Here is a 25,557-nt window from a genome sequence, read left to right on the forward strand (position 1 = left end):
TAAACTAATATCCTCTAATGACAATGCACCTCACACTCCAATCAACAAATGGGAAAAAGACCTGATATACCCCTCTGTCTGTTTACCTCGCAATCTGGAAGAACTAAACATAACGCAGATCAAAACAGCCCTGCTTGTGTCCCTGACTATCACCAAGAAAACAATACTGCCCAACTGGAAAAACAGGACAAAGGTCACCACATCACGATAGCTAGACCTCCTCACACAACAGATATCAATGGAACAACAATCATCAATACATAAAAAACAATTTGAACATTTCATTCAAATATATTCTACAATTCTACATGGCATCTCAAAGCTGGTCAGCTGATGCCACAACATTAGGGAAACAGGGGGGACAAAAACAATAAGAATACAAACACGCTCTGAAGTTATTCTCATTTCTTATTTTTTATTTATATATTTAGTTTTCTATTCTTATTCTGTCTTACTCCACTTCTGCATAAAATATCTATGCATGACTCCAGATTAACTAAAACAAGGAATATTGGGACCCCCAACCCACCCAGGCCTAAAAAATCCCCACACAAACAAACAAACAGACAAACAAACAAACAAACAAACAAACAAACAAACAAACAAACAAACCAGGAAATAACTGGCAAGAGGGGAAAACAATGTAACCTAACATATAACCCACATATGTAACCCATACATTTTTTGCTTTTGCTTAATTTATTGGTTATTTAGTAAATCTACAGCTCTGCCTGTCTGTACTGTTTGTTTTGTATGCACTACTTGGTGAATTAATGAAAAAAATATAAAAAAGTTTTATTTCAGTCCAGTTCAGCTGGGATAATTTTTACTGCAGTCACAGAAATCCTAAACGGGAGGGAGAGAAGGAGTCCCACTGGATCACAGCACGTAAATATAAGAAAGTACGATGGATTTAAGTGAACTTGTTCTTGGTGTGTATAACTAACCTTGGTTCCACGCCAAGAACATCCCCCCATAGCAATGCCATTCCCTAAGAACTACAATGCAGATACAAAGGCCAGAGGAGCCGAGAAAAAATCACAAATAGTACAAATTACCCAGGACTCAATTTAATAGAGCATCAGTGGGGTACACTGGAACAATACCAGTGTATGGAGGCCCCGCTCTGCAACCCACATGACCCGAAATCCACTGCCAACAGATGGCGCACACCACAGGACATCCCTCATGGCATTCCAAGTGCTGCTAAAAAGTGCTTGATAGGCGATTGGGCTGCTTTTTGGGTATCGTCTCCAAAAGATTAGACTTTTTTTTCTGTAAGAATTCAGTGAGAGGTGAATTTAAACTTGCCTTGAAACTCAAAACCCTTGATATTCTAACATTTGTGAGGGGCAGTATATCAAAGTGGCTTCTTCCAGGCAGAGGATGAACTGAAGGGCTGCACGAAGAAGGTAAATAAGGGTGATTTGGATCCGTGAATCATGCACATCACCAACTGTAGTACATCCTGAAAAGTTTGTAATAACTTCCCTTTTATAAATTCTACCACTGCAATTCATATGATTAAGATATCCTTTTCCTTTGTTAGTGTGCATGCACCAACCAGCATGCTGCCTGCTGTAACCCATGATTTTCTTCGGGATTAATAAAGTATTTTTGATTCTGATATCCAACATTTCCTCCTGAAATAATCTGCAATGAATTCAAGGATTTCCAAAGACGACCCACGAATTGTTCAAAAAGTTGCAACCAGTGTTATCCACCTCTGGTTAGCGTCTGGCACATTGGTTAGCTTTTGAACACACACCAGATTAATTCACTGCATTATCTGGCTTGTCCTCACTCACAGTAGAATTGTCTACAATTATTAAAGACAAAATTATTATTTTAAACTACATAAAATTGGGGAAAAAAACTTAAGTTCAGAAATAATATAATAGCAATGTGTAACATAGCTGTTATAACATGCTTAATTAGAGTAACAAATACATATTTCCACTGGAAAACACTGTCACTGCTGATCACATTCAGTGTTCAGTCTGTGAGCTCATCCTTTGTGTTTCTTTCTTGGCTACAGGACACGGGAAAGCCAGAAGCCTCCGTGTGAGTGGTTGAGGAGGTGTAATGACAACGACAATTATAGCAATTATGTGTTATTGTAGGCCATTATGTATTTTGTAGGTTTTGAGATGTAGGCTTTCTTTGTAATTGCTGGCTTATAAAAGGCATAATAATAATAGTCCCGCCAGTTGCAGGAGCTACCACAGGCAACCAGTACCTGGTACCATGGTAACAAAGCATTTATCCATAATGCTGCTCAGTGGATGGCGAGGACAAGAGCATCGGGAACAGGCAAATTAGCATTAATGGCAAGGAGTGGAGGACAAGAAGGTGCTGGACAGCAGACAGAGGGAGAGCTGGTGGGTACTACAGATATGTGGGTGGGTCTGTGATTAAGAGGTGGGCAGAATACAGAATGCATGTGACTTTATGTCTTTCCTGTAGTGTGTTTGTGCCAGGCGTGCATCAGTGCTTGCTATGTAACACTCTCTGGAAAGAATGTTTTTACGTCAAGAATCTTCGATGCAGTTATTTTGTACTGTACACTGACTGACTGACACACTGCGCAATGCTTAGATCCAGATTTGTTATGTAAGTTATTGCTTATTACATATGTTGATGGCAAAAATTGGAAGAAGAAGCCGTAGTACAGAACTAAATAGTGGGATAAATGTGGTGTGGAATTAATAAAGTTTAATTATGTGTCATCTGTGGTGTTACTGCGATTAGGAATGTTATCACTGTAGTATAATAATTTGACAATGTTTTTCTGTTTTTACCTCGATGAATGTAACTGTTTTTGTGTTGGAGTCTGGCTGAAGCAGGTCTTGCTAGCACCTGCTATCTGATTTAGCAACTCGTAGCACGTAGCATAGTTTTGCCATAGTTAGTCACTGGTCATAAAATAAGCTTGGTTTTGCCACAATGTTACTTCAAAGACAGAGGCCTCATGGTGGAGAAAACTGCTTGTTGGACCATTTACGTTGCTTTTGCGCGACTTGCTGCCTGGCTTAATTCTAGCTAGCAACTCATTTTCTCTGGCACAGACTCCATGAATTGCTAACAGTGTTGGCTGTGTAGCATACTGTGAGTCTTGTTGCACTTCAGCATATTTTGGGGTTAAAGTCCTGTGAAAGTCCCCCTTCAGTTCGCTTACTAAACTGCCCCACAAGGTCAGTAAAATTGTGGGGATGGAGCTGGACTCTCTAAAGGTGGTGTTGCAGAGGCAGATGTTATCCAAGATAAGGACAATGCTGGATAATACCTCGCACCCACTCTGTGACGTGCTGGCCGGTCACAGGAGCACATTCAGTGAGAAATGTACCACTGAACGACACAGGAAATTATTCCTGCCTGTGACCATCTCTCTGTACAATTCATCCATTTAAAGTACAAGTACACGCTGCAATAGTTACACTGTTAATATCTGCACATCCTCTACAGAGAAAGTGACAGTTAATACGATAAAAAAAAGGACACCTCAGTGTCAATCTTATATATATTTAATTTTGTGTAATATACTGGGATATTTATAATTAGAGCCATTTGTATTTATTAGAGCTATTTTGTTATAATTTGTAACATTTTTATATATTGTAATATTTAATTTAGTTTAGGGTCTGTTGTTACTGTCTGGGAGCAACTGTGACCACATCACTTCCTCTGGGATTAACTAAGTATTCTGATTCTGATAAACTGTAGTCAACAGGATTTATGAAATGATTATATATATATAAAATAAAGAAATTACCTGTTTTGAAAGTGTTTTTGTTGTTTTACCTACATTACACTCAATGCAGTTCTTTTTGGCTACTTAAAGTATTTTTATAGAAATGTAAAGTGTTGTTTGTTGTAATTTCTGCTGCCCTCTTGGCCAGAACCTCTCTTGGAAAAGACATTTTTAATTACACTTTTTTACCCATATAAAGACAAGATATATAAAAGTCCCTTTGCCAACAAAGTGTTTACAGCTTCTGCATTATGGCAGGAATGATGTTACTGGCTTAAAATAACTTAAAATGCTACAGAGACTTTCATGAAAGATATGTTTGACAAGTGTTTCACTTGTTATAGGACAACAAGTCATTTAAATAAAATAAAGGCAAAAACTTTTTGGCAAAACCCAGAAATCATTTTTAGGCAGATGATCACTTTTTGGCACCATCAATTTAAACGGCTAGCACCGGCTCCTCAGGCTCCACTTCTAAGTTTTCTTGTTGGTTCTTCTTATAGTGGGAAAGCTGAACAATGTTCAGTGGTTGCTTTCACTTCTTATGTCAAGTCAAGTCAAGTCAAGTTGGCTTTATTGTCACTTCAACCATATACAGTTAAAACGAAACAACGTTCCTCCAGAACCAAGGTGCTACATGCAACATAAATTAACAGAAAACACTAAACTAGCTAACTAAGAGGCCTAGTTAGCTGGCTAGCAGAGACAAGACAGACTGACCTAACATAAATTACAACATAAATTAACAAAAACTAACTATCTAATTATCTAAGGAAAACTTGGTAGGTAGTAGCTAGGTAGTGAAGGAACAGTAAACATTCCTTAGTGTAGCAGCAAAAATTAGGAAGTAAAGAAGTTAGTGTAATAATATTGTGCAAAAGAGCATTTACAGGTTGGTGTGTGCAATAGTTTGGTGGTGTAGGTCAGTGTGTTTGCGCTTGTGTTGATTAGTCAGTCCAGTCTCAATGCTTTGAGGTAGTTGAGTTAAGCTGAGTGATAGTGTGTGTGTGTGTGTGTGTGTGTGTGTGTGTGTGTGTGTGTGTGTTCATCAGTCCAATCCCTTTCTGTTGAGGAGACGGATGGCTTGTGGAAAGAAGCTGTTGCACAGTCTGGATGTGTGTGCCCGAATGCTTTGGTACCTTTTTCCAGATGGCAGGAGTGTGAAGAGTGTGTGAGAGGGGTGTGTCCGGTGAGCCACAATGCTGGTGGCTTTGCGAATGCAGCGTGTGGTGTAGATGTGCTCAATAGAGGGGAGAGAGACCCCGATGATCTTCTCTGCTGTTCCCACTATCCGCTGTAGGGTCTTGCGGTCCGATATGGCACAGTTCCCAAACCAGACAGTGATGCAGCCGCTCAGGATGCTCTCGATAGTGCCTCTATAGAAGGTGGTCAGGATCGGTGGTGGAAGCTGGGCCTTTCTCAGTCTTCTCAGAAAGAAGAGACGCTGTTGGGCTTTCTTGTGCAGGAAGCTGGTGTTGAGGGACCAGCCGAGGTCCTTCTCCAGGTGGACGCCCAGGAATTTGGTGCTGTCAACGATCTCCACAGAGGAGCTGTTGATGCTCAGCAGTGAGTGGTCGCCTCGTGTCCTCCTAAAGTCAACAACCATCTCTTTTGTCTTGTCAACATTCAGAGACAGGTTGTTGTCTTTACACCAGATCGTTAGCCTCTGCACTTCCTCTCTGTACGCTGACTCGTCGTTCTTGCTAATGAGACCCACCACGGTCGTGTCATCAGCGAACTTAATGATGTGATTTGAACTGTGTGTTGCTACACAGTCATGAGTCAGCAGTGTGAACAGCAGAGGACTGAGCACACAGCCTTGTGGGGCCCCAGTGCTCAGTGTGGTGGTGCTGGAGGTGCAGTTCCCGATCCGTACTGTCTGAGGCCTTCCGGTCAGAAAGTCCAGGATCCAATTGCAGAGGGAGGTGTTCAGGCCCAACAGGCTCAGCTTTCCGATCAGTTGTTTGGGGATGATCGTGTTGAATGCTGAGCTGAAATCTATGTACAGCATTCGAACGTGTGTGTCCTTCTTGTCCAAGTGTGTGAGGGCAAGATGGAGTGCAGTGGAGATGGCGTTGTCCGTTGAGCGGTTATGGCGGTACACAAATTGCAGTGGGTCCAGTGAGGGGGGCAGCAGGGTCTTGATGTGTCTCATGACGAGCCGCTCGAAGCACTTCATGATGGTGGGTGTAAGTGCAACAGGACGGTAGTCATTGAGACAGGACACAGAAGACTTCTTGGGCACGGGGACGATGGTGGTGGCCTTGAAGCACGTGGGAACGACGGCACTGCTCAGAGAGATGTTGAAGATGTCGGTGAGAACATCTGCCAGCTGTTCAGCACATTCTCTGAGCACTCTGCCTGGGATGTTGTCTGGTCCAGCAGCTTTACGTGGGTTGACTCTGCGTAGAGTTTTCCTCACCTCAGCTGTAGTGAGACACAGCACCTGGTCGTTCGGAGGAGGGGTGGTCTTCCTCGCCGCCACGTCGTTCTGCCTGTTGAACCGAGCGTAGAAGTTGTTCAGCGCATCTGGGAGGGAGCCGTCACCATCACAGGCAGGTGATGTCGTCCTGTAGTTAGTGATGGGTTGTAAGCCCTGCCACATGCGCCGTGTGTCGCCGCTGTCCTTGAAGTGGTTGTGGATTCTCTGGGCGTGTGCGCGCTTCGCCTCTCTGATGGCCCGAGAAAGTTCGGCCCTAGCTCTACTAAGCGCCACCTTATCTCCCGCTTTGAAGGCAGAGTCTCGGGTCCTCAGAAGTGCACGCACTTCCGCAGTAATCCACGGTTTCTGGTTGGGTCGTGAAATGATGGTCTTGGAGACAGTGATGTCATCGGTGCACTTGTTGATGTAGCTGAACACTGATGACGTGTACTCCTCCAAGTCTTATTTTCTTGGAAACTAAGACTGTGATATTTTTCTGTTACTTTCATGTATAATATCACAGGAACAAAGTTTTCTTGTCTCTCTAGGTAGTGAATGGACCTATGGAAATGTAGGGTCTGTGAGACCTTACATTTCCGTGTGGGAGTACTAAGTATATATATATATGAAGAGACAATGTAAAATGACTCTACCAGCAAGAGTTATAGAGCAAAACATAGCTTCAGTTACATTAAAGTTGGAGTATATTTTATTTGTGCCAGTTACAGCTCTCGATCAGTTACAGCAGGAGTTACACTATTTGTTGACCATTCCATTTGTTCTGATCACCTATAACAGCTATTCTTACATTCTCAGAAGCCATAGTGTTCAAGTTTAGAGTCGGTTGTTGGAAAGCCTGCTCAAGATGTGTGCAAATCTGGTCCTTCAGCTAAAGCCTTTGCAAAACATGGCCCCTGACTACAGCTTACAAAACAAACTTGCTGTTGACCAATACACCGCTCACCAGCAAATGATTGTGTACCATATCAGTGTTTCCCACCCTAAAGCAAAACTGGAAGTAGTTAATGTTTCTACACTTCCTGTGGATGTACTGAAAAGGAAAGTAGCGGCAAACCTCAGGCAGAGATGCTCAGAGATAAATCAAGCACACAGTGCTAACAGCTTTTGGTTAAACTGCTGATCTGCCTGTTTCAAGAAATTCTTCAAATATTGTTAAAAACAGCTTCAGCTTTATGGTGAGAGCATTGTGTGCTTAGTATCATGAGCACTTTATGACTTAAGAGTCGACCATATATATCCTAATAAAGAGGTTGCCTTAGTTTACACTGAAGACATACCTGATGCTTATCCACTCCACTCTTATACACTGTGGTCGACATATGGTTACACTGAAAAGGCATATTATTGTCTAAGGTATGTAATGTCATTTTTCTTTCTGACTAATCTTATAAAATACACACACACACACACACACAGACTGCAACATATATACCTTATATTGTGTGGGCATCCAATTTCTGTTAACTTACAGTTAAGTGACTTAACAGAAATTGCCTACATCCCTAATACAGAAATGTACTGTAGTTAAAACTATTTGCTTCTTGTATATGCATCCCACATCGTTTACATGTAAAACTTGACTTATAAAGCTACAAGCAGCCACACTGAGTTAACAATCCAAGATGGCGACAGTGAACATAAAGAGTGGTTAAATGTTTAAGCTCTCCTGCCACTCAATAAAACAGCCACCCACAGAGCACTGACAGAGCTCTATCTGTGTACATGTCTCAGCACTGATTTTAAATACACACACAAAAGGCACTGATCTATATTGCTAGTAAAACCTGGTAAAGTTAGTAAGACCCTTGATCAATGGCCATGAGAACCATTCACAGAGAGTTGGGGAAGGGCTGCAATCACAGCAGACAAAATAAGGCTTCAAAATTATTTAAAAGAACTAGTATGTAAAACACAAGTAGACATATTAGCAGAAATTTACTGTAGTATTCATAATTATATTTCCATTCCTGTATAATCAGTTGCTATCACACCAACAGTCAGCACAGACAGACTACTCAAGGAGGTAGAGCTGAATTATGACTTTCCAAGGTATTTATTATTATTATTAGTGCAACATGAGGCTTCATATCTACATATAAGGTGCATCCTGTTCCATGTCTGTGGCCAGTGAGTCAAACCATTAGAGTGATGCCCACTCAAGCATCATGTTTCATTTTTGTGTCTATGATGTGATGTCTCAGGCTGTTTGATGTGACGACCTGAGGACGTCCTAACATTTACACTGTAATACTACAGGTTGTGTTCTGCTATGCCTTGATCCTGTGTCTTCTGATGGAGAAATAAAGGTTTTGACGATTTGGTTTATTTGTGAATATGTGTGTCTGTCCCTGTGTGTACTTGTCAAGAGTGGTTAGTACAGGGAATTGCAAACATGACCAGCGTGACACAGAGCAGGAAGTAGGCCAGAAGGGGATTAAATAACTACTGTGTGCCCCCCTTCTCCTTGCAGCCATATGTGTATTCTGTGTGTGTGTGTGTGTGTGTGTGTGTGTGTGTGTGTGTGTGTGTGTGTGTGTGTGTGTGGCAGAGAAAGCCAAGCCCCCACTGTCATATTACTCTTCCTCCAGTTAGTGCTGTGGTATGACATCACCTTAAGCAAACAGTATTTGCAAGTGTGACAAATACGTGTGTGTGTGTGTGTGTGTGTTTGTGTGTAGCACATGTCCACTGTATGTTTTTTCTGTATTGTTTAAATCAACGAATCAGCATTTACATCCTTAAAATTGGTTTAAAATCACTGAAACTGTTTCATCCATTCAAAGCTCTTGTGTCATTTCTTCTATCTATTCTGCAAAATTTGCCAGTAATATACAATTTAATTCATTTTTTATATAGTACCAAATCACAACAACGTTTGCCTCAAGAAACCTTGTTGTAAGGTGAAGACCCCACAGTAACACAGAGAACACGCCAACAATCAGGCAACTGCCTATGTGCAAGAATCTGGCAACAGTGGGAAGGAAAAACTCCATTTTACCACAGCCCAATAAGGCTCAGGCAGGGGCTGCAATTTGCGGCACCAGTTAGGGGTGAGGGGAGGGAGACAGTACAAAAGACATCCTTTGGAAGTGAGAGAATGTGAATTGAGATGACTGAAAAAAAAAACACTCAGTGCATCATGGGAACTCCAGGCAGCCCAGGCTTACCAGAACTAAGGGAGGATTCAGGGTCACCTGATCCAGCACTAACTATATGCTTTAGCAAAAAGGAAAGTTTCAAATTTAATCTTAAAGGTAGAGATAGAAGAAGGACTTAAACGCTGAAGGCTCTGCCTCCCATTCTACTTTTAAAAGCTGAGGAACCACAAGAAAACCAGCTGACGGTCTGCTAAACTAAGTGTTAAACTAAAAAGGGGTTGGGGGGGGAGTTTTTAGTTAACCTGATAATAATGAATAACAATACTCCAGCCAAGAAGTAATACATGCATGAAGTAGTTTTTCAGCATCACTCTGAGACAGGATTTTTCAAATTTAGAGATATTGCGCAAATGCAAGCAAAAACCTTCTAAAAGTAGCGGTGATGCGCTCTCTATCTTGAACTTTATATTTGAAATAAAAGCAATTCATTATCCTGTTTATAAACAAGATTTGTTGCTTACACAGAGAGAAATGGGAGTAGATGTAGATGTTAGTCCCCCTGGTGTAATGAAATCAACAAAACTGGAAGAAAGATTTTGATTTATTACAACCTTTAAAAAGCCTCTTAATACAAAAACTCCTAAATGTAAAAAAATTAAGAAGAAATAGGTGTTAAAGTGCATTTTGTACACACTGGTCCTTCAATGCAAACACATTTAAGAAGACTGGACTTAATTAAAAGCAGGAAATGATGTCATCAGAATTATGGCTAATATAGCAGTCAATTAAGTGTCCTGCTTAAAAGTGTTACTGCTATTTCATTTAGTGACAGAACATTAGTGCTCTGCTTTCTGTAGGTCAGATATATCCGATCTGTAACTAACTGATATTAACTAAATGTTAATAACATGAAAGTAAAGCTTCAAACCAACTTTTGCTGAATTCAACAGCATTCAGATTTAAGAATGCACCACGACTACATGTTGGTCTCTTTTGTCATGAAACTCAATGATCCCCGAAATCTAATCTTTAGTCTAACAAACAAAATGGAAATGAATTATTATGTGAACATGGAATCCAATAAACATTCCAAAAAGCCAAAACTGTTTAAGTTCTTAAAAAAATGTATTCTTCTGATGTCCAGCTTTAAATAATGTATTTGCATAGTAATCAAACTAAACTGTAAGTGAAGTATTTACCTCCTTGAGACAGCCCATGAAGTTGTTGCTAACTGGAGAACCAGGCAGGTCAGCTGTGCTGGGGCTCCCACCCACATAGAAGAAGTCATCAGAGCCCAGCATGGTGTAATCTTCCTGGGTGTAGCCTGTAGTGGTCAGAATCCCATCCACTGATATTGTCACCTGGCAAAAAGGAGTAAAAGGAAAGTGAGGCAGAATCTTTTTGTTTTGAGTTTAAGATAGAACAAATGCTGCTATTTAAGAGCACACTCAGGTGTTTAATTATAAATGCCAGACCTGGTTTACCTGTGTTACTGATGACAGATGATGAGGAAATTCTGCCAGACCATTTGATTTCCCTCTTTTTTTCAGTTAGTAAATTTCTGTTTGATTGAATATTTCTTTGTTGAAACAATGTTTCTTATATCACTGGAAGGCCTGTTTCTTTCCCCTAAATTGTGCCACATTTATAAGAAAAATTAATTTGTGGATTGAGCATCAGAGTTGAGAATGTGGTTTGAGCCCAAGAAAAACTTGCCAAATCTTCTCTGTCAAGGCCAAACAGCTTATTCTGTGACTGACTCTTGTGCTGAGCTTCTGTTACCCTGTTGCAGTGCTGACAATCCAATGCCTGATTGGCACTTGATTAGGAGCACCTATGAGCATGGGCCTAGTGATCAGTTGATATCTGCTCACATCTGACTGAGGGCCAGCGCCACAGGGCATCATCAAGCTGGTGTATTGAAAGCCAAGATCCATATAGCAGAGGATGCCAGAGGTGTCCCAAAATGAAAACACAGGAAGAAAGTGGTTGAACACAGTCAATCTCCAGACTCCTAGAGCGGCCATTACTGTCCTTTACTGTGTACTATGTACATATGGATGTACTATGGAACCTGAACATGTGGAGGAAAATTATGTGCAGCAATGAGTCCAGATTCTATCTACAGCCGTTGGATCATATGGTCAAAGTGTGGAGAAGATGCAGAGAACACTATGGGGATTGTTGCGCTGATAATAGATAACTGCTTTTTAGTGGAGGCAGTGTGATGGTGTCGGGCGTCACCTCCCTCACTGGTAAAAAAGGCTTGTCATCATTGGAGGAGAGGCAACTTCAATGCAGAGAGATAGCAATGTATGATTCTTCCACATGGTACTGAGGCCCTGTTTGTCAAATGGATCAATTGTTAAATTCCCAATATGTCTTGTTTCTTCAGACTTCAATCATCAATGACACCAACCAAGAGTCAATAGCACAAAGCTGTTTGACATTGGCAGAGAAGATTTTCTTGGGTGCAGCTCAGATATTCAACTCTGCTGCTCAACCCACAAATCCAATTTCACCACAAATGTGGCATCATTTACACAGGCTTATCAACAGTTTAAGGTTTATTGGTAAGAAGCACTGTTAAAACAAAGAAATAATTGATCAAACACCTTTTCTGCTAAGTTTAGATGCTTTCTGTGTAAAATAGTAAAATAGCAAAACAATAGGTGCAAAACTGAATGAATTTAGCTTCAAGCAACAAAAACATGCATTCATATCTCACTAGTAATCAAACAAGCAGATGCTTTGATTTTCTGTTGCATGTAAATGTATATAATAAATATAGAAAAGAAAATAATGAGGATATTGTGTCAACCAAGATCAGATGAAACCAACAACAGGAAAGAAATGCTGAGCACACAGAATAGCAGAGTGCAGACCACATTGCAGGACATGGGAAAATGTAGTAATATTGTAATAATAAGGAATAAAGTAATATTGCTGTGAGGACCTCTGGTTCTACTGGTAAAAGATGTTACCAGAGAACTCTAGACTTAAAATATCCAGCTGAATGTCTTGCATGCCAATAACTCAACTGCCAAAGCATGTAATATATGAAAGGAAAACCAATGAACTTTGACTTTGTAAATCCAAAATATCATCATCATCTGTAATCCTATTTGCATGAGCTTATTTCATAATTAGCAGAACAATTCTTAAGATATGATCAAAAACATGTTTTCAACGGTCACATTGATCTTCGGCCATCAAAAGAGAACATTTGTGCTGAATTTGAAGAAAATAGTATTAGATTAGGCAAGCCTACAGCTGCTTCATTAGCATGCTAAAGCTCACCTCCAGCTCAGGTACTGCTGTTTCCAGAGACATACAAGACTTCTTTTCTCGTATTTAAAAGTCTGTCCAATCAGTGTGTAATTACCTCAAAGGCAGTACTGTTACTGCAACGGGTACTTATCTATTATTCTCCTGCATCCTGCTCTATTTCATATTTTCCATATAATTTTACAGTATATAAACAGTATACAGTAAACTATTATCTGAGTTGTAATGGGAATTTGTCTCTCTTTGTTTCATGAAGCTTATATCTCATCGATGTCAACCTAATCTTAATCAGGTTGATGTTAAGAGGTTAACAAAAAATTCCAAAATTAAAAACATGAAATTAATTTAAAACAAAAGTAAGAAGAGACTAAAAGGAAAATGAAAAAGTGAAAATGTGAGCAAAGGAGCCAAAGAAGGCCTAGATCAGAAGAGCAAAAGAACCTGCTCTCTTGTTTTTAGAGGAGTGCTATCTAAGGGTACAAAAGACAGAAAGGAGGAAAGATCGAAGTACACAGCAAACCAAAAAGACAATAATAAGAATGATATCTACCATACAATGGAGTTTGTTTATCACACCATATCCAATGCCTGTTTGCTTTGCAGAAAGATGGGGTGGGTAAGACAAGTTTATATGACTGAACAGTGGCTTTGTTCATACAAAGTACATCAATTGATAAAAAGTGGCAAAGGAAGCACACATACAGCTTTAAAAAAAAAAGTCAAGAGACACTGAGAACTAAAATAACAGCTTGTAGGGGAATATGGAAGCTTCCAGCAGAAACCAAGACTGAATGGACTGCCCTATACGGAGTTAAATTACATGTGAAGTGATCCACAAACATAAGATAAGACTTTAAATTGTCTACAAAAATGTGTGTGTAGTTTTGGTTATTTATTCATTTAATCCATGCACAAATCAGTTTGAAAACATAAAAAATATTTTATGAAAGCACATCTCAAATAGAAAAAATAGAAAAAAAGTGAAGTGAAGTGCCAAAAGAAGTTCCTTTAAGAGCCGCTTGTGGCTTTTCATTTAGTGACTTTTCTTAAAATGCTTAACTTTAGCCATGAAAAATTGATTTTGACAGGCACTGATTGACAGGCAAGCCTATAGAAGGAGCATTAATCGATAGCTGTTTGCGAAACTTCCCCTCGGCCCAGTGAAATGGACCCCTTGATCAGGTTTACAGTGATGGTGCATTTAGGAGAAAACATTCCCTTGAAACATTAAACTGCAGTTTAGTGGTGTGTGAATCGATCTTTTTTTTTGGGGGGGGGGGTTCAGAATCAGGGATGAGTGTGTAAAAACTACCCACAGATGCATTCATGAGTCAAATTAACACCATAAGTAGCTTTGTTGCTTTCTAGTGGCAGTCAGCAGGATGACTGACAGCCTGTTTGTAGCTGTCGGTGTGCTATCGTCCTCATATTCTAGAATTCAGCTGCTGTTGAATAATCCATACAATTTAGTAAAATAAGTCTAACCCCTGCTGCTGACCAAAACACTGACATGTTCACATCATAAAGTACACCTGTGTGCCTTACCTGCCGGAGGTTGCGGGTCACTTTGACATCGTGCCATGAGTTGTCGTTGAACTTCCCCTTGACCGGCTCCACAATGGCTTCAAAGGCTCCAGACCCCAAGTTGATAACGAGGGAGACAGCTCCGTCCTTTAGTGCTAGATTAACATAGTCAGCTGACTTGCCAGTGTGAAGAATAAGGCCGTTCCGCTGCCACGTCTTAAAGGACAGTGTAATTTCATCGCTGCTGCTCTGGATTGGGTTCTGGGAGAGATCGTAGCAGAAGTACTCTGAGCCACGGAAAGTCGCCACATTCTCTTCTCTTGCTATAGTAAGAAAAAAAGATTGTAGGGAAAAATATGTTTCAATGATGGTTAACATTTTAATCTTTTTTACATTCAACATTTTTAGTTTTCAGCTGCCACTCCACTGCAAATAATGTTTCATGAATAATCTGACATGGACAATAAACATTCTTTTAATCAGAACAAAAGTGTTTTAATTTTGCGTTCTTGAGACAATAGTATGCCTCGAGAATAATATCTTTGCACTTTATCATATCATATTTGTATTTACAGGGTTTCTTCTTTCTTTCTTTCTTTTTTGCTTACTAAGCAATTGGGTGAATATAAAAGAAAAGAAAGAAAAAAACAGGTTGAATAAATTAGGATAGGTCAGTTAAACAAAGACATACTCTTAGGTGAATACAAGGAATATTCATGTGATAACTGTATAAATATGACCCTTCAAAAATATCGGACATGACAGAGCAAAAAGCAAAACTTGCAAAACCAGATGCTGAGAGGAACAGAAAAAAAGGAACTGGACTGCTGATGGATAACACATGTAAGGTGTTAACTTACTGTCTCTAAAGCAAGAATGCTGGACACTCTGATCAAACAATATTACCAGAGGACTCCAATACAAGGAGCTGCATGAGTACAGATTTTATCTATTTCATTGGGGGTGTTGTTTAGAAACAGTATGCACACTGATTTCATCATCATCATCATCAAAATAACAACAACAACAACAATACTACTACTACTACTACTACTAATAATAATAATAATAATAACAATAAGAAGAAGAAGAATAGGTTAGACAATGAAACAGGATACAGTTAGAACATGACAAAGGAAGTATGAGCCTGCTGAACACCTGAAATCTGTTAATAAGGAATTTTTTAAAAAGAATTTGGGATAGATTACTAATGTGTTGTGACACCACAAACTGCGTTTGGTGTAAAAAAAATAAAATTAAAAAAAAAGTACTGGTGATACAGTCCCAATCAAAGGTTTAAGACCACTTGAAAAAATGACAAAAATCATATTTTGCATGGTTGGACCTTAATGCTGGACCTTAATGTTGGACCTTAAGGTTCCAAGTCGAGCTTCAACATGCAACAAGAAGAAATGGGAGTGAGACAAAACATTTTTCTGAGCATGCAGTTTATTGAAAACAATGCTTAAACACAGAGGAGAGGAGAACGTGCACAGTGCTGAGGGGCTTTGGTGCTGATGCACTGAATGTCCAGGATGTGCTCGCATTTGTCTCTGGAAGCAGGCTTGACTGTTTGACTAAGAGTAATGGATTGCATTTATATAGCGCTTTTCGAGACACCCAAAGTGCTTTACAATTCCACTATTCATTCACTTCTCACACTGGTGGAGGCAGCTACGGTTGTAGCCACAGCTGCCCTGGGGCAGGCTGACAGAAGCGAGGCTGCCATATCGCACCATCGGCCCCTCTGGCCATCACCAGTAGGCGGTAGGTGAAGTGTCTTGCCCAAGGACACAACGATCAAGACAGACAGAGCTGGGGATCGAACTGGCAACCTTCCGGTTAAAAAGTTGAGCTTCCCAACCCCCGTGAACCACAGTCGCCCCCCTAAGAATAATTGGAATCTTAAGTCAGTTTCATGAGCGTGTCCATGAACCATTAACAAAGTTTGGAGCGGAGGAGAGCAGCTTTTTCAGAATGCATTGTGGACAGTCTTCTAGTTTTCAGTGGGAGACTGACAGGAGACTGGTGTGCTAGAAACGTTGCTAATAGCTCTTCCTTCACTGCTTTGATATCACTTACATTTATTGTAAACATGCAGTACACAGTACAAGCAATTTACTCTGTGATTTATCATCTTAACCGTTTTTTAACGTTTTTTCTTTTAATAACTCCTTTAGCACAAGGGAAGTATTGATGATACTGTCGTGGTATTGAGTATGACCCAGTGTTTCTGTTTCTTGAATTTTTGAGTTTAGTTTCTAGTTCTTAGGTTCATTTTAGTCATTTGTGCCTCCCTGTGTAGTTTGTCATGTCTACCATGTATGCTAGGTTCTGTCTCTATGTTTATTCATCTGTTTCCCATGCGTATCTCTCGTTCTGTCTGCTCCCTGCATTCATTTAGTCCATGTCTTAGTATGTGTCTGTTTGTTTCCTGTTTCATTTTGATAGTCTCCTGTTCTGTGTGCATTATGTTCAGTTATTTTCCTGTCCCGTTAGTCTGATTAGTTCCAGCTGTGATTCCCCCGTTTCCCATTCCCTGGTTATCCTTTGTGTGTTTAGTCCTCTGTCTTCCTCTGCTTGTTGTCACGTTGTCCCTCGTTGCTGTGTAGTTTCACTGTGCTCCTCAGTTTCCTCGCCACTCCCTGCTTCTAGCGTGTAGTTCCTAGTTTCCTGTTTTAAGTTATGTTTTCTTGTATCTAGTGTTTGAGTTTTGAACGGCCAATAAAGCTGCCTCTTTCAGTTTACTCCCCTTGTGTGTGAGTCCTCCATTTGAGTCCAACTCCTGCCTCTGCCTGTCACACAGCGATCTGTGACAGTATCTCCAGTTTCATAAGAGGTATAAGCTCAACCAACATTTTCAGATTAACATCAACAGAACCAAAGAAACAGAGTCCAAATAGAATAGAAAACCAGTCCAGAGGGTTGGCCTGGCCAAGGGGCAAAATGGAGGACATGTAGCAATTAAGGGGACTGACAGGGAAAAACAGTTCTGGGGATCAACCATGGAACAACCAGTGGCTTTGCAGGAGGCTGTCAGGGGATGTGGAGATGATTCACTCAAGGCAAATGTTGACAGAGACAATGGTGCAACTCAGGTGGCAACTGCGGGGGTCAACATTGATAGAGAGGAAGACACCTTTGACAGGAGGTCAAAGATGGCAATGAAGACTCTCCGGCATGGCTGGAGGTGGAGCAGTGGAGTCCCTAAGGTGGCTTGGACAGAGGAATAGAGGTTCAAGGTTCAAGGTTCAAGGTTCTTTATTAGTCACATGCATAGTTATACAAGTATAACACACAGTGAAATGTATCCTGACACGATCCTCGACATGTGCAAAAAAATAAGGGGGGGTAGAGGAATAACATTATAAATATATGTATATATATATATATATATATATATATATATATATATATATATAGTATATACACTGGGTGAATGTGCAGTAGAAGCAGCAAGCAGGTGAATTCTGTACATTAATATGAATAGACATCTGACTATTTTACAGAATGGACAATATAAACATATTTAAAGTTAAAGGAATTGAGTGTCTGGAGGAGAGTCTCAGTCAATTATAGATGATGTGAGAGGAAGGTACCCCTTAGGTGGTGAGGGCGAGGGCAATGAGACACTCCTGATGACCACCTCCAATGAGCCCTTCAACTCTTACAAGACTTTGATTAGATCCCCCTATGGTATTAATTTCAAAATCCTACATTGCCTCATTCTCAAGAGTTTGGGTGTAAATGCTGCCCACCTGCCACCAGTGTGGATGCTGTGATGTCAACTCTGAATGGGTAAGTCTTAAGTTAAGTTAGTGTGTCACGTTGATACCTCGTTTAAGTCAATGTTTGTACAGTAATGTTTATGTTAGCTTACCTGTCAGAAACTTCTCATGGATGATGCTTGCTCAGCTAACACTATTTCATCTTTGTTAGCTAGTGAGTGAAATACAATAGTAAACCAGTAAACAGGAGGAGCTACACTGTCTCCTAGTTTTTTTTCTCACTGTTTATTCTGAATAGTAAACCTCTCACCGGAGCATGTCCAATGCAATCATAAATTCATGAACTAAATCATCTGTAAACTGACTGGAAATATAAACCTTTTTATTTTAGTTTGAAGCTTTATTTAAACATCTGGACAGAAGGCATTTTTAGTTTAGTTAGGTTTTTTGTTTAAATACTATTAGAACTTTGTATTTATTTCATTTTTAATCTGACAGTCCTATTGAGTAATGTTAAAACACATTTGATTATTTTCAAGTTCATATGTTTCCTGGGCCATTATTTTAATTTGCTCTGGGAAGAGACAACAGGGTGATATTCACAGGTGGGCAGACTTGAGCCGGTTGGGTACTGGACCATAGAACAGCAGGTTTGCCCACAGAAGGTGGAGATAAGGGTTATTAAAAATAATTGTTGACTAATCGAGTAATTAAAAAAAAAAAAAAAGATTAGTCAACTACCAAAATAGTCTTTAGTTGCAGCTGAACATGGTCCATTCAGACTCAGTGTCCCCAGTCTTCCTGCTGTTGAAGCTCTGTCAGAGGTGAGAGATGGAGATCTCATAGTGGTGACTTTCACTAACATTTACATTTAGAAGATAGAACTCATCATTAAGATTTTTTTTTGGTTTTTTAATCAAAAACAATTCACCAAAAACAGGATTCTAACTGTTAGCCAAAATGGCCACCAGCTTAGCCTGCAAACTGCCTCACATGGTGAGCCAAAGGCACAATCTCACAACAATAACTAAAAAGGCATTCAGACTGTTCATGGACTCTTCCTTCAAACACTGAGCACATACATGACAATAAAGGTCTCCATTAAGATCAGTAAAAGAAGTCAGTTCCCACAAAGCTGTAAATTAACAGTAAAGGAAAAGGCTGAGAAAACTGCCTGTGTTTGTTTGTGAAGGCACAAACTGAGACAGACTTAAGGAGTAAATGATACAGACAAAACCACAGCCAAAGGCAGGGCTGATGGTACTCTGGGAACACGAGTTCAAGTCTAAAATGTATAGGTCAGTATGAACCAGTATGAAAAAATATTTTCATATGAGAGAGTGAGTGTCAGAATGCCTGCGTCTTTGTCACCAATGTACGTGATAACCAGGGTGGGAAGCCACATCTGGCCAACAACCACACGCCCATCCCAGCAGGAGAAGGAGGGAGGCCCTAGGTGGGGTGTCAATGGCAAAAGAGTGAGGCTCCCAGAGGACCAGAGGCAATAGGGAGTCAACCCTGCTAGAGGCTGGCCCCCCTGGTATGAGTCAAGAACAGGGTCCTGAGGCCCAAGAACCACCCGGCACATAAATGGCCTTACACACAATAACATGTAAGACCGGGAGGTACAGGTCTACTCCCGGAAGGAGCAAGCAAGCAAACAACTGGCTCAGTAGGCACCCCTATTCCCTGCACCCCCCCCCTGCAAATGAGTCCAAAGACTCACCTGCACACTGCGTCACAACACCACTCAGCTATAACAGACATATAAAGGGATGATATAAACTGATTTGGGTGTCAGACAAGCTGCACCCAGCCACGGCTGCTATCTCACCTGAATGCCCCACCCAACATGCCAAGGTGGCCAGGGGGGTCCAGACCACCCTCACACAAGGAGGGACTCAGTCAGAGACCAGGCCCAGCACCTGCCTCCACCCAGATGAGGCCACCCGCCACCACAATAAAACCCCAGACCCCACATCCTCCATGGCCACCAACCAAGGCAGACACACAGACACTCCAAAACAGCAACTGCAGCTCTCCAGCCCCCAGTAGGCCACCATATACCAGAGACCATCCCCATCCACCTGTAAGGCAAATAGGGAAACAAGACTACAGCTGACTCCTCTCACTAAGCAATGGAATTGATCAATGGGGACCAGAGAGAGACAAATTTATCCAGTTGGTTTTTTAAAGAGGCAGACATGCTCTCCAGACTAATGTGATCAAAACTAGCAGCATGGCTCTTCACCTGTCCTTTCCTGCTCTTTGTGTCAGGTGTTTAGTTATTCCTCTGCCTCCTTTAGCAGTAATGATACTTGACAGTGAGGAGTAAGTGTAGTGCTAAAAAGATGCCTCCAGTTCACCGCCAACCCATTCAAGTGCCTAACTGTTTCTCCCCACTCGGTGACACACCCACTGAGGATCAAACTCTGGTAACTGGCGATTCTGTTCTGAGACATGTGAAGCTAGAGACACCAGCAACCATAGTCAATTGTCTTCTAATCGCAAGAGCAGGTAACACTGAGGAAAATTTAAAACTACTGGCTAAGGATAAATATCCCCAGAGGAATGGCTTATTTGAAGAGTTTCAGTCAGGTTTCAGAGCTCATCACAGCACAGAAACAGCTTTAGTGAAGGTTACAAATGATCTTCTTATGGCCTCTGACAGTGGACTCATCTCTGTGCTTGTCCTGCTAGACCTCAGTTTTTGAAAGTGTTTGCTTTTTTTTTTTGAATAACTATTTTGATTCTTAGGTTCATAGTGATCTTGGTTCTCCCTCCCTCAGTGTTTATCTCCTATATTTAGTCAGTCTTTTTCTCCTTGTTTGCTCCTGTCTCCCCAGTCACTGTGTCAGGTTTACGTGTCTTGAATCTGAGTTCTATGTGTTTTCTGCTTTATTTTGATAGTCCATTCTCCCATGTTTATAGTGTATTTAGTTTTGCTCCCTGTCTCATTGTCTCTGATTACACTGTAAAATCTAATTAGTTCCCAGAACTCACAAAATTGAGGAAACTCGTTGCCTCAAAAAAATTGAGTAAAGCTTAGCTAAAAATGACTAAATTAGGACAACTTATTTATTTTGAGTACTCTGTACAAGCTAGTTTGTTCCCAGAACTCAAAAAAATTGGATCAAGTTTACGTAAGATGACCAAGTTAGGGCAACTTACTCATTTTGAGTACACTGTACAGCCTTGTTAGTTCCCAGAACTCAAAAAAAATTATGGAAACTCGTTGCCTCAAAAAAACTAAGTAAAGCTTACTTAAGATGACTGTTAGGACAACTTATACATTGCAAGTCTGCAGTATTAACAATAACTTGATATTTCTGACTGTACAATACTAATTGTTTACCTACTGACAAACATTTCAAGTTCAACTAAATGAAAAAACAATTTGTGGTAACCTGAATATGATTAAAAATAATTAACAACACTTTTTGTAATGATGTTAAAATGAGCCCAACTTTTATTTTCAAACACAAAGTATAACAGCCAACATACTGGACACTGTTCTGCTGAACAACAAACAATTATATTGCCATCACTGTTTTAATCTTACAATGAAACAAAGTCTCAGATGTAATTATTCTGAAAATAAGTTTAGGCCTACCACAGTTTGTTTTGTACTTACATTACTTATATAATCAAAATAAAATATTTGTTGTTCTGTCACAAGTGCAGTCTCTAATTTAAACAACACATTTGTTTTCCATTCCAACACATGATAATAATAATAATAATAATGGATTGGATTTCATATAGCGCTTTTCCAGGCACCCAAAGCGCTTTACAATGCCACTATTCATTCACTCTCACATTCACACACTGGTGGAGGCAAGCTACTGTTGTAGCCACAGCTGCCCTGGGGCAGACTGGAATGTTGTAATATTTTAAGGATGCTTGTTTCCAGTCCAGGCATCACTGCGTGAATGACTGTCATGGATCGAGGTGATCCAAATGTAGGTGCAGAAGAAAGTCTTTAACTTCCCTTAAGTACAGTGGCAGTGGATGTGGGTTGGAGATGCAATGAGCTTGAACCTGCAGGCGACCATCTTCACTGACCACACCATCTGTGATGGAGGACTCATCTCTCCTGTTGTCCTGCAAGCAAACAATCATATTTTTTGGAACATGAACTTAATTTCTTTCTTAAAACATTTTTTTCTGCATTTGGTATAGAACAGACTCCAATTTAGACGATCTCAGGCCCCCTCCCCACCGGAGAGGTGACATTCAATGTCCCAATTGTCAGTCTGGATAGTCCTGACCACCACCCAACATACAATAATGTCATGAAAGCATCATTTTAAAAAAGGGCTATGCAAACATGGCCAATAAGTCTAATAACAGAAGACAGGAAAAGATCAGTAAAGAAACAACTTCCCCAAACCAAAGCACAAATAAAACAATAAGTAAAACAGGCGGATCTAAAGTATGATTAAAGTTCAGCCTGATTAATATAAATGTCACTGACAGTTGCTATTGGAAAACCAAAACACTTACTGATGTCTTTCTGTCCAACAACAGGAGTGCTGGTCCCGAACCTCAAAGACAGTAAGAAGCAAGCAGAGGGAGAAAAAACATTTTTCAGGAGCTGATTTGATCCTTAATGGCTGTGCAATCATTGTAACATAGAGTTTGCTTATGTTGTTAAATAAAGGCTAGATTTGACATTAATAGATGCCACAGATGTTCAAAAGCTGCCACAAAGCATGAAAAAAAAAAAAAAATAGAGGTCTCCGAAAATGTTGGAGCATTTTTGCAAATATGTGATGTCTTGATAAATCGAGCAGATGCTTGAACTTTACACAGCTACATTCTCGCCTGAAAATATCTTAAAAGTTTATTTTGTGACCCAGAAAAAGTAATAAGTTTTTCAGCGGTGCTCCTCCACCATTGCCGCGCTTACAAGTACGCACAGGCTCCGACAACCGCGGCCAACAAATGCGATCCTCCTTTTCCCCAGACTACCCTTTCTGGGTCACAAAATAACCTTTTAAGATATTTTCAGGCGAGAATGTAGCTATGTAATGCTCAAATATCTACTTAATTTATCAAAATATCACATATTTGCAAAAGTGCTTCCACGTTTTCGGAGAGCTCTGTTATCCACCAGCGTGATAGCTGACCGGGAGGTCAAGGCTTGATAGAGTCTGCGAGCACAGCCAACTCCTGGTGTATTGTTTTCAACCCCCCTGCGGTCTTTTGCTACTCAGGTTAAACATGATATATATAGTTAGTTAGTTATGGCTATGGATTGAAAATACCCCCCACACCCCATCCTACCCCTAACGGCTGCACCTCCCGAAGAATTTTGTCTGGGCTCTTATCTCACTTTTTTATTTCAAACAATCAACAGAAAATTTCACAGACAGTTTTATATAAAGGTTTTAAGGCTGTGGTGTTAATTTTTAAGTAACATGAGCCCAGCGGCAGCAGCAACACTAGGCTAACACTAACTAGCTAGCAAGATTATAAATCTGGTGCTAAACTAAGAGAAGCCACAAAATCAGTTTGAATAAGAGTAAACATTTACTCACCAAGTCAGTGTATCAGGTAAAGATCCACAGCAATGACAACAATAATATCTTGAGCTGACGCTTCTCCAGGTTTGCTCAACATATTCCATAAAAAATGCGCCATGAACATGCGGACTGATCCGAGAGGGAGGAGGACGGTAGTCACGTGGCATTTTCAAAACACATCTTTCATCCTTCCGCACTGAGAAGCAAAACTTCCAGCTTACTTAGTTTTTCTAAGTCAAGACAACTCAAATAAATTGAGTTTATCAGCGTTTTTGCATAAAAAGTACTGGTAACTTATTTAAATCGAGTTCTAATAACAAATTGATAAAAATTGAGTTCAGCCTATTTAATATTTTTAATTAAACACAATATTACATTTTACAGTGTAGTCCCAGCTGTGTTTCCCTCTGTCTGTTGTTGTGTTGTCCCATTTGCTGTTTGTTTTTTCCCTGTACCTCATGTCCATCACAACTCCTAGCTTCTAGTTTTTTAGTTTATTAGTTCATAGTTTCTTGGTTTCTAGTTTTTAGGTTTTGTGTTCTTATATCCTGTATTTGAGTTTGGCTATAGCACATTAAGGCTGCGTCCTTTTGTTACTCTATTGTTTATGAGTCCTGCATTTGGGTCCTCATCCTGCCTGCCACACAGCGCCATACATGACAGTTTAGAGATTTGCCAATCATTGCATTCTGTTTTTATTTACTTTTTACCCAGTGTTGCAGCTTTTTTTGCAATTGGAGTTATGTTTAAAGCATAGTTTAAAAAAAGTTTTTGGATTGTATGGATAGTATTGCATTTCACAGCAAATGTATTGTGGGTGATTTTTTTTTCCAAACTCCAAAGGGTCGCCTACTAATTGGAAAAGTCAGCGCTGTGATCTCTGACTTGTGCTGACCCAAATGTTGAGACTTTATAATGCAGTCTAACATGGAGTCCAAAGCCAGTAGGTGGCTAAATCCTTTCTATGTGTTCTATGTTGTGTGTATCTGTGCTGTCAACTTTCACACAAAGACATTTTCACATATTTGGTACACCCAAGTGGAATGGCTGAATAACAGCAAGGCCAAAGAGCATAGACGACACTTGATTAGACATATAACAGGGCTCGCAAAATCGCTAGCCCGACGTCCCGGGGCTAGCGATTTTTCCAGTCGGGCTACCAAAATCTATCTCAGCCCTGCCCGTCGGGCTATCATAGGAAGGAAAAATATATGTCAATGCTTTTGCATTCTTTCGAAAATGTAGCTGAGTAATTATGTCATTGGCATCGATGAGCCACTGTCAATCTGTGACATATTGAAATCGCGTTTGAATTTGTGCTTGTTTTTTGCTTTCACTTTCACTTTGCGATCGCGCGAACGGTGTATAGAGAGCGGCAGCACTGATTGGTGAGTGACGATTAATTGCGCACCAATTCCTCTGACATCGTCTTATCACTCATTAGCTTACTATTCAAACGTGACAAGTGAAATCTCCCACAGCAAGCTTAAACATGTGAGAGGTTGATTGCGCAGAGAATCGCTGACTGTTATGTGAGTACGTGTGTAAAAGCAGCAGGATTTACGCCGGTATTTTAGTTCTGCTGAGCCAAATAAGACAGGTCAGGGTGAAGAAGGGACAGCCAAAGAAAAGCCGACCACAAAACGGAAAAGTTATGACAAATCAGACTACGAGACAAAAAGAAAGCTCAGCTTTTTTGGTTTCATGGACAAAAGAATTTATGTGGCTGGAATATGACGAGCTAAATAACATCATGTTCTGCCGGGTGTGTCGTGAGTTTCCCTCGATATCTGAGTCAACAAGCACCTTTGTTACTGGGACCAGTAATTTTAAGAAAGACCCCATCAGAACCCATGAGAAATGCAAGAAATGCATTATTGCTCAGTCTGCAGTATCTTTCCCAGAACAAACAGCAATTGCAAAAAAACATACTAAAAATAAACCAAGCACAAGCAGAAGTCCTGAAAAATCTTTCAAAAGCGTACTATGTTGCAAAGAGTGAACTACCATTGTCAAAATTTAGCAGTCTTTGCAAACTTCAAAAAGCAAATGGCCTCGATCTTGGTTCCACTTACCTCTTACCCGTGACTTCAGTGGAAATTTCAGATTCAGGATCTGACACAGACTGATTCATGTTCTACACAGTTCTTACAAGTTCATAGAAATTTCTGTTCAGTTAGAACCAAGTATTTGAGTT

General features: G+C 40.3%; 1 protein-coding gene across 1 annotated transcript in view; it reads right to left on the bottom strand.

The window, feature by feature from the left end:
* nrxn3a (neurexin 3a) overlaps window positions 1–25,557 on the bottom strand; it is a 233,810-nt gene that overhangs the window by 122,695 nt on the left and 85,558 nt on the right. Inside the window, 2 exon segments of the mRNA XM_013264683.3 lie at window positions 10,492–10,653; window positions 14,126–14,427. Coding sequence (XP_013120137.3) covers window positions 10,492–10,653; window positions 14,126–14,427 — 464 coding nt within the window.

This window comes from Oreochromis niloticus, linkage group LG19 (genome assembly GCF_001858045.2).
Source record: "Oreochromis niloticus isolate F11D_XX linkage group LG19, O_niloticus_UMD_NMBU, whole genome shotgun sequence".
NCBI lineage: Eukaryota > Metazoa > Chordata > Actinopteri > Cichliformes > Cichlidae > Oreochromis > Oreochromis niloticus.